Consider the following 10,150-nt stretch of genomic DNA (forward strand, 5'->3'; position numbering starts at 1 on the left):
TCGATCACTTTTGCCGATGTAGTAATATGTTGTTGTGTACGTGTAATTAGTAGCCTACACTTGAATGTAGGTTTAGCATGTTTTATCTATTTTGGGATGTACAAGATTGAGACTGGTCTAGTAGGTATTGTATTAAACTTCCGTAATTCCGTAATGAAAACCCAAGCTAGTTGGACAAAGTCACATAGCAACAATAAAAACGTGATAGCTCTAGAATTTGATATAATGGCGCAACACAAATGCAAAGTCAACTAAATAATGTTAAAGAGTATGATACATTACGAATCAATGTCTGGATACATAGCCACATGTTAGGTAACGGGTGAGATCAGCGGCGACGATCACATGTTTGTCCTATCATTCCACATTGTAGAAGCAAAGTCGTCCCGTTTCTTCATCCACGCCGGTGTTGGTGCGACCGAACTTATAGTGGGAACAACAGGATCATCGCTATCACTTCCATACCCATCTTCATAATGTTCTCCAACCAATGCATCATACGGATCCACCTCCATCTGCGTGCGGATGAAATTGTGGAGCAAGAAACAGGCAATGATCAATCCAGTTTGGACATCAATAGGATAGAAGCTTGGACTGCGGAGTATTCCCCAACGCATCTTCAGTACTGCAAATGAGCGCTCAATAACATTCCGAGCTTTAGAGTGCTTCAAGTTGAACAATTCCTCGGGCGATTGAGGTGCCTGAGCGCCATTACCCCACTCCTTCAAATGGTACCGGACGCCTTTGTACGGTGTGATGAATCCCTCACTGTTGGCGTATGCATTGTCGCAGAGGTAATAGCAATCTACCGATGAGAACAAATGTCAAAAGGTGATTAAGCAGCCAACCAACTATACAACAATGAAAAAGAGTTTGACCTTTAGGTATTTTAAGCCCGAGGGGCCGGCTAATGGCATCGCGTAATATTCGGGAATCACCAGCTGAACCTTCCCATCCTGGCAGCACGTAAACGAACCGAAGGTAGCTATCACACACTGCAAGTGTATTTGTTGATATTTGCCCCTTCCTGTTACGATTACGTGGTGCGTCAGCTATGGGCACGCGCACGTGTATGTATGTTCCATCTAAAGCTCCTAGACAACCCTACAATGTCAACAGTTGGAATAGCATTAGTAGACCGTATAATACACCCAACAGCGAGATTACACATACCTTAAAACACTTCCATCGTGAGTCCGTGCAGTCATCCCCAACCGGTTCCGGTTTAACCAAAAAAATGTCATGCAAAGTAAGCACCCCACGTAGCACAACATGAGTGTACTTAGAAACTGTTTCAGAAGAACGCATGAAATCGTGTCCTACAACCCGTGTCTTTTTGTGGTGGGACAAAATGGACAAAAACATAGCAACTTGTTCCTCAACGGTGACAAATTTTTGGTCGAATAATCCTACCCGGTCCCGTAGAATGCGACACAATCTACCGAAAGTGTTTCTATCCATACGCAAATTGTCCACGCAGGAACGATCAGAAACCCGGACAAGCCTATCCACCTGCTTTACATGTGCGGGAATGGCTTCAATCATTGCCTCGGTAATTAATCCCCCCACCCTCCGTTTCCTTTTTTGTGATTTGGATCTGGCCAAATTGATAAACATGGTGATTAGAAGCATGTTCATCCGATGATTTCTCAGTATTTCCTCAAGTAAGATCAATAGCTCTGTTGGTTCTGTTCTTGCAATCTACACGAACAATATGCACAAGATTCCTCAGATTGAAATACACACCACAACACCATGACATTGGACATAATAATCACTGCTGAAGCATCACATAAACATTAACATTGAATCATAAATCAATTGCATAAACCTATTTGACTTGGCCTCAAATTCATGAAAGTTTATGCAACAAAAAACATACAATAACCCCCTATCACAAACAAATCTGCAAAACATAATAGGCTGTATTTGTGAAGGCCGATCTGTCTACGCAGAACTCCATTCTCGTTTAAGAACAAAACAAATTCCATTCAGTTTATGCAACAAAATTAATACAATAACACCCAAAATTATTTAACAGCACACGTTCGGCAGTTTATGCTCACATTGAGAAGGCCATGGGAATGAACACATTCAACTCAATCTCATCATTAACCGAATTGGCTGGAGTAATTTCAATCTCGGCTGGGTACACATTTTTCGGGATCGGATTTTTTAAGAACTTACCTTCTGAACAACGTCTTGGTCGGCCATGGCTCTTCGTCGTCCGATGTAGCCCGAACCCTCACTTGCAACCTGCAAATACACACAGGCGCGGTGAGAAATTCGAATAGTAGTTCAACCATCTCAATTCGGGAACCAACATATGAAAAACAGGCTTACCGTGAACTCTTCACTTACAGCCTCTCACCGATTTCGGCGACCTCTGGAAATTGTTGCTCAAATGTGGAAGAGGTAGATGGAGATGGAGTAAATGAAGGGGTATTGGAGTCAATTGATGCAAAATTTGAAATCTTCACTTTGTTGATTGCGTACAATCGCACGTCGAAGCACCGATGGAGTTATCGGTTTTTTGGAGATCCATAACTCAATCCGAGCCGGGTCGTTAGATTGAAGATGCGGGTCAGAGTGATTGCTATCATGCCAACCAAACATGGAATAGAGGGTGGATACAAATGACTATCTATGGCTATCAAGGAAACCAAACGAGCCCTGATTGTTGTTGTGCACATTGAATGGCATTTTACAGGTTGGAATTTTGATTATTGTATTGAATCAAGCTGTAGTAGTTGTGGAGAGGAGTGGTTCTCTTGTACAGTTGTATTAATTTATTTTAATCATGTTTTTTGGTGTATATTTGGTCATTTGTACATTGTTAAAATATGGGATGATATTATTTATATTTACCTTCAGTATCTATTTATTATGATTATTTTGAAATTAAGAATGGGTAGAGATAATTGAAATTACAATATCAAAGATATACAGACCAATAAATGGTGAAGTGGATAGGAGCCCACATCAATAATTCAATCATAATGTGATGATAAATTTAGTTGGTACAATACAACTGCCTCTGCTTGTTACTTGTTTTTCTTACTTACTGCTTCTCATTCCCCATCAATTCCAGATATTTTGCCATCCCCTGTCTCTGTACAAGATCTATTTCGGGACCCTATGTTTATCTTCACATCTCCATTCAATTTGGTTGTCATTAAGGTTTATTAGTACAAGATCTATTTCGGGACCCTATGTTTATCTCCATTCAATTTGGTTGTCATTAAGGTTTATTAGTTTCTTTTTCGCATACTCAAATAGAAAAATATGGAGTGCTAAGAGCATCCACGGCGAGCTGCAGCTCGTCTGTCCGTGCCAGTGGCACGGAGACGCTGTCTGCTGCTGCGCTCGCGCCGCTGGCACGACGCTGCTCGATGCATCAAGCACGTTCGTGCCAGCGAGCAGGCGACGTGGCAGGCGATGATTGGCCAATGGCATAGCCGTTGGCAATTTGATTTTTTTTTTTAAAATGATTAAAAATGAAAATATATATATTTTCCCACTTCCCAAAAAATTATATCCGTTTTCTACCCACTTTTAATTTATTTTTCAATTTTTTCCCCCAAAAATACACATTTTCATCTATAAATACTCTTACTTTCACACCCAAAATTCACACCACACTACACAATTCTCATCTACATTCTCTCATTTCCATTCTCAATCTTTCTTCCACTCCTACAGCATAACAATGTTCGGCCACGGCGATCACCCCCGGGCTCCCACGGTTGGAACCCCGATTGGTTCGGTTCACAACCGTTTCCTAGTCCGGAAACGGAATATTCGGCCCCTCCTCAAACCCAAAGTTCGGGAGTTCCGGATGGCTACCGGCCTTACCCGATCGACGACCAAGATGCCCCCGAAGGGCAATACTGGTGGACCCGAGCCTAGAGTGAGGTCGAGCTGCCCCTCCCAAACTCCGACTCCTCCTACTCGCGGTGTCTGCACACAGTACACTCCGGCGGAGATGGAGCAATTGTTCAAGGCGTTCTTGTCAATCTCCGAAGATCCGAAGGTTGGCACGAACCAATCCGGCGATCATTATTGGTGGAGCATCTGTCGCCGGTACAATGAAAACAGGCCGGCGGGAACGATCGAGCGCAACGCCATATACAGAGCCAACGAAGAAATCCAAAAGTTCCAGGGGTATTACATCCAGGAAGAGCGGTCGGCGGGGAGCGGTCGGAGCGAGGTCGACATCATCAGTTCCGCCTTGTCGACCTACCAATCCATGAACTACGAGCCATTCAAGTACCTCAACATTTGGCAGGAGACGCGGTCGTATCCGAAGTATAGGGAAGGCGTAACATCCTCCTCTAGCTGCTCCTCCAAACGGTCAAGGTCGGTATCCCTATCCGACGCCGGCTCTGAAGACGTGGCTAGCCAACTTGCCGGAGCTAACTTGGGTAGCACCGACGCCGGCCCGAGCAGTTCCCAACGCCGACCGCAAGGAAGGAAGAAGGCGGCGGCCAACCGCCGTCGCGCCGCGACTCCATCCGGCAATGCTCCCGAACCCGCTCCCGTTCCCGTTCCCTATGCGCCACCTCCACCCCCACCAACTCGTTGTGGGGGATTTTCGCCCAACTCAATATGGCCGATAGGTCAACTATGATCCCCGCGCAACTTCGATCGCATGAGGCCATGATATTGGGCCTCCAAAAACAATTGGGGGTAGTGTCGCCGGATGAATAGTCTTCCACGGGGGTATTTTTAGCCTTTAATTATGTACTTTTTAATTTTTAGGAGTTTAATTATGTAATTTTTAATTTGTAGGAGTTTAATTATGTAATTTTTAATTTTTAGGATTTTAATTATGTAATTTTTATTTTTTAGGATTTTAATTATGTAATTTTTAATTTTTAATATATTTTGTAATATTATTCCGGGTATTTTTAATGTATTTTAATTTTGTAGAAAAATTTTTATTTAAATTGAATAATGGAATGGTGGGACCCGTGTGCTCGTCCTTGCGGAAGAGCACGGATGTGGGTGTTGTGCTCTTGCCTAAGAGCAGATAGAAAAAGTGGGGCCGGGCCCACAACCGTGCTAGTTGGCAAGAGCACGGTTGTGGATGCTCTAATTGTCTGAGCAAACTCAAAGTGATTGGGCCTAAAATTTAATTTTTATATACGCATCCGCTTTTCATACTTATTAAATCATATCTGGGCCTATTTCTCTACTGGGCTTTGAGCATAAGGCCTTGATGATTGATGCGATTATCTAAGGGAAATAATGCCTTTATTTGTAATTCTGTGATTTTATTCGTGGCATCCTATTCTACTCTATTTAGTTTTTTTATTAATGTTTTTAGTAGAATCAAATATGAAAAATAATTATTTCTTTTTCTTACAAACACAATTAGATACTCTAAAATTGTTTAAATAGTAAATTTACACATCAAATTCGATAACTAATTAATATATTAAATTCTAAAATTATGTAACGCTTACAGAAATACTAAAACAAACTCATATATTTAAGCTCTCTTAATAGCTGTAGTTGTGTTTGTTTGCAATATCCAAATTAATAGACTATGCAAAACCAAACAAAAAAAATATATCAAAAGTGTAATACATAGCCGAAATCCATTAAGTGACTTAAATCATAAAAACTAAACGCTAAATAAAGAGTAATAACCTTAGAAATCTAAAAGGCAGGGGACTCATTATAGGTAGCCTCACAACAAACAGGACACTACATATAGAGCAATGAATAAGAGGAGGGGGGGACTTGTCTAGGATGGGCGACCCACCCCTAGCTAAGCATATAATTGACAGAGCCTGCAAAATGAAAAAGAAGATAGTACAAAAGTAAAGGAATCATTGATTTACTAGATAACATAATATTGTGATAAATATTAGTAATAAAATTTTAAAAATTTCATAATAAGATAAATTCATACATTCGTCTAAAGTTGCTATATCACCAATTCACAGCTACGGCCTACCTATATACACATAATACACATTCATCAAAATTCTTGATTCTAATATCAAAGTAGAGCGACTACGTTTAATCTAGAAAAGGGAGGTAATATATCATTTCAATGTGATGTTATTATTGGATACAATTTGCACATCAACTATTAGAAAGGAAATGTGATGTTATCAGAGCTACTTTGCACCAAGATGTGCTAGATGCTATACTTTCTTTTTTAAAAAAAATTAAGCGATTTAAGGGGACTACAATAATCTAATTCAAAGTTATTTCCGAACTTTACTTTATTTTCTTTTGTTTAGTGAAGTGGCCTTATACTTTCAAAATTTACTTTTTTTTTAACTTCAAAATTTGAAATTTTAAATGAGAGGAATATGAAATTATATGTGGCCTTATGCTTTCTTCACTCGTCAAGAAATTCAATTTACAACTTATTTATTTCAAAGTCGACGATTTTCCCAAAAAGATAAGGGACAATGATTCTTGTCTTTGAAAGAGACCGACATTGATTAATACGAAAACAACATAAAACATCTAAAGTTATTAAGTTCTTTAATTCGTTTTATTTACACTTTGTAATGTAAAATCCCATTTCAATATTGTACTACAATTTTTGCTTTCAGATTTTCAGTCAGTAACTTAATACACAATTTCCGCTAGGTAGGAAATCTGCAAGCAAAAATTGTACGCTTGGATTAATATGAAGTGCGCTACATTTTTACTTCATTCCGGAATAAAGTAAAAGTTTAGGTCCCTATCGTCATTGAAGAGTTAAGAATTTTTTAAATTTCATGATTTGTCCTACGAATTTGAAAAAATATGAAACAAATCAAAATTTAACTAAAATTTACAATTTTACATGTCATTAATCCAGAACCATTTCCCATGTTGCATAGGGTTGAAATATTTATAATTTTCTTCAATTTAATACTCTTTTTGTCACACGTCGAGTCGTATTCCCTATTTGATTTTTCTATTATAATTGACTTATTTCATTTTTATTGACGAAAAATAATACATTTAATTTATCATACATTATTTTCTTTTCACTTATCTACTTGATTCTCTTTTTTACTTTATTATATTTTCCACTTAATATCATCTTCATTTCCTTAAATTGTGTGTCAAAAAATGCATCAACTAATCTTAAATCTTTAAACCATTTATTCTCTTATTGAAAGAGTACAAATTAACATGAAAAATAATCATTAGGTGAGTCAATAGATAGTTGATATATCCATGTGTCAAAACTTCATTTTGTAGGAAGCTAGATATATAGAATTGATCTAAAAATGATATGTTCAAGCGTCAAAACTTCAATTTGTAAGAAGTTTTTAATTTGTGATCAATGTTGAGTCTATAAAGCCTTCAAATTTTACCCCTCTTTAATTTCAAAGTGAAAAAATGAATGCTATAAACAATAAAATGAACACAATGTTAGTATTTCGGTTCCTAGTCCTCCTACTCCCACCAACCCACTATCTTGTAGTCCATTCTTTCACCTAAATAAAAGTGCATCGGAAATTGAATTAGCTCTAAGTTTATTTATGGGGGCTTAAAACAAAAATATTGTTGAATGTATACTAAATAACACAAAAGAAAAATAAATTATTCACATCATATAATATACTTTAATTACATTAAAAAGAAGCAAAAACACAAGTTCTTGCGGTGAAACAAAATGGAGTACCAAATACAAGCCAAAATCCAAAAATAAATAAATACTGTAACAAAAATACATTTTAAATTCAGAAATCTTAAAATGACTTCAAATTTCTTCTTAACGCATTTACATCACCGAAGAGCCCCGCCAATTGATGTCCCTGACCCAAGTACGATCTCTCCTCTCCGCGGCTCAAATTATACGGCGGCGCCACCACTTCCAACTTCCCGCCAGTGACTGCAGATTTGTTTTCAAATTCCTGCAAATCGACGAAATCCTTCTCACTTCCATGGCTGTGGCTCCTATGCAGAAAATCTTTCAGTTTCCATCTCTTCGAATTGCACCCGGCCGAGCTGCTCTTATTGCACCGCCCTTCTTCCTCCGCCTTCGGCGGCCAAACGCAGTAGGTCACCGCCGCTACGCCGTCGAGCTCGTCCGCCTCCTCCGACGAGCTCGACGACATCGCAATCGTCGTTTCCCTTTCCTCTAGAAACAGCTTCCTCAGCGGAAGCCGGATCTTCGGAGAAACCGAATCGCGGACGCTATTTTTAATTCCGATTTCATTCTGAATTGTGACGCGTCCGAGTGAAAAATCTCGATTGAAGACAGAGTAAACCGGACGGATCTCACCGTTGTGGAAAATTTCGCCGGCGGAAGTCTGCGACTGTAATTTTGAATTCCTTTCCGTCATCGCGAACTCAAATTCTTCCTCATTTTCTTCGCAATTTTTCCTCTCGTCGGAAAATTCATCGACTGTTCGAGCTGCGATTTCGGCGACTTTGCAATAGCTACTGAAGCTGGGGGAGAGCGGTAGTGATGGGGTCACCTGCATTTTATCAATTCGGAGAAAATACACAGCACAAAAATGGTGGGAGTGTGTTTGTGTTTGGCGGTGTAGATTTATAGAGCGCAAGAATTTGGAAATTGGAGTAATCGCTGTTGTGAGAAAGAGACGAAATTAAAAACAAGAAAAATACTCCTACAAAAGGAAAAGGTTTGATACAGTGTGATACGGTGCAGGCTCAAATTGGTAGGCTATACACGTGTCGGATGATGGTTGATTCCGGAACAAAATTCGGTGCATTCATTCCATGAGGGTGACATTCACCTTTTTATACGGTTAGAATAATTTTTATATGTTGATTGTCGTCTATTAATTGTATTATCTCTTAACTATTTATGGGCTCTATTGTACTTTTTCACCCCATCTCTTAACTAAGAGATAGCACTTGCAACCCTTCATCTCTTATCTGTCTCGTAATCATCTCATCCCTTAACTATTCATTCAATTTCATTTTTTATTTTTATTTCCAACAAATTCAATTAATAAAAACACACTTCATTAAATAAAATAAAATTATAACTTAAAATACTAAAAAATACATAATTAAATTCGTGGCAAAATAAATAAAAAAAGACATAATTTAAAATACAAATTTATAGAAATTATAAAAATTACTCTGTCGGCGAATCATCCCCCGAAGGCGGTGGCGGTGCACCGAATGGAGGCGGAATACCAAGTTGTCCCGCCAGATATACAATACCGGCATGATGGGCTTGATATTGGGCGGGCGTCATCCGTGAAGTGTCTGCACTTGTGGCGGTGAAATACATGGACATTAGGGAGGAGGGCGGCCCTTGGGAACCCACCTGGCTTCATTCGTCTCGGCCCCTCCTCCCTCTAGCCGCCTTCGCCGCCTTGGTCCCTTGCGGCCGACGGCGCACACGGGAGGACCCCCTGCATCGTCTGCCGTGCCCTCAACCTCCTGCGAGGCAACCTCTTGTGTGGCGCTGCCTGAACCGCCCCCACTAGACGAGTATTGGCCACCCGCCGTGTGCTTCGTACGTTTCGAGGTCGAGCCCGTGCTGGACTGGACACCGCCGGCCCACCTTTCGACGTCTTTGACGGCCTCCCAAACATCGACATGTTTGAATTCTTTGTCGTTGTCGTCAAAATAGACTCGCAAAGCCGATCTCAGAATGTCGGCTCCAGTGGCTCAGCTTTGATAATGAGCCGCTTCATTCTTGTAGATGCTGCAGAATTTTTTGACCTCTCTGTCGACTCGGTCAAAATGACTTCGGAGCATCTTCAATGTGCGGCAGTGGGACCCCTTCGGCTTAATCTCGTTGTAGGCCTCGGTGACCTTTTCCCAAAAGCACTTCCGGAATTGTTGATTCCCGACGATGGGATCGTACGAGACGCTGATCCAGGTTTTGTACAGAGCCATCATGTCCTTGTGGTTGTACGGATGACGGCCTACATCCTCCTCCTCCTCGACCGTCCCCTCCACTTCCTCCATGGCGTCGAATGCCCTGGAGCTTCCACCACCTCGTCCTCTTTTCAGATTGGGTTCATCTGGATAATTCTCCCTAATTTGGGATAATCCTTGCGAATACCTCCTGGCGGATGGATGAGCGTATGCATCCACATCAAAATGAGGTGGTTGGTACCCCACCGGCGTCAACGAACCGGAACCGGAACCACCCAAGACATTGTACATGCCCCCAAGTCGCCAAACGCGTTGATGTCAA

The 10,150-nt window shown here is 40.5% G+C and overlaps 2 protein-coding genes across 2 annotated transcripts; both read right to left on the reverse strand.

Moving 5' to 3' along the window:
* Positions 1-341: 341 nt before the first annotated feature.
* Positions 342-917, reverse strand: LOC121804267. Its single transcript, XM_042203773.1, has 2 exons — positions 853-917; positions 342-768 (listed from the first exon to the last, which is right to left on the reverse strand). The coding sequence occupies exons 1-2, from the start codon at positions 915-917 to the stop codon at positions 342-344; spliced, it is 492 nt and encodes a 163-aa protein (XP_042059707.1).
* A 6,654-nt stretch (positions 918-7,571) lies between these two features.
* Positions 7,572-8,550, reverse strand: LOC121803147. The gene has a single exon (XM_042202845.1). It carries the CDS (start codon positions 8,448-8,450, stop codon positions 7,713-7,715), a length of 738 nt encoding a protein of 245 aa, XP_042058779.1. The 5' UTR covers positions 8,451-8,550; the 3' UTR covers positions 7,572-7,712.
* Between the last annotated feature and the right edge of the window lie 1,600 nt (positions 8,551-10,150).

This window comes from Salvia splendens, chromosome 5 (genome assembly GCF_004379255.2).
Source record: "Salvia splendens isolate huo1 chromosome 5, SspV2, whole genome shotgun sequence".
In the NCBI taxonomy this organism is placed as follows: Eukaryota; Viridiplantae; Streptophyta; class Magnoliopsida; order Lamiales; family Lamiaceae; genus Salvia; species Salvia splendens.

Bases quoted from the DNA above. Each gene is read 5' to 3' on its own strand.
- LOC121804267 (XM_042203773.1), bottom strand. From the start codon at position 917: ATGCCATTAGCCGGCCCCTCGGGCTTAAAATACCTAAAGGTCAAACTC. The intron at 769-852 runs GTTGGTTGGCTG...ATACGCCAACAG, and splicing joins CTCTTTTTCATTGTTGTATA to TGAGGGATTCATCACACCGT.
- LOC121803147 (XM_042202845.1), bottom strand. From the start codon at position 8,450: ATGCAGGTGACCCCATCACTACCGCTCTCCCCCAGCTTCAGTAGCTAT.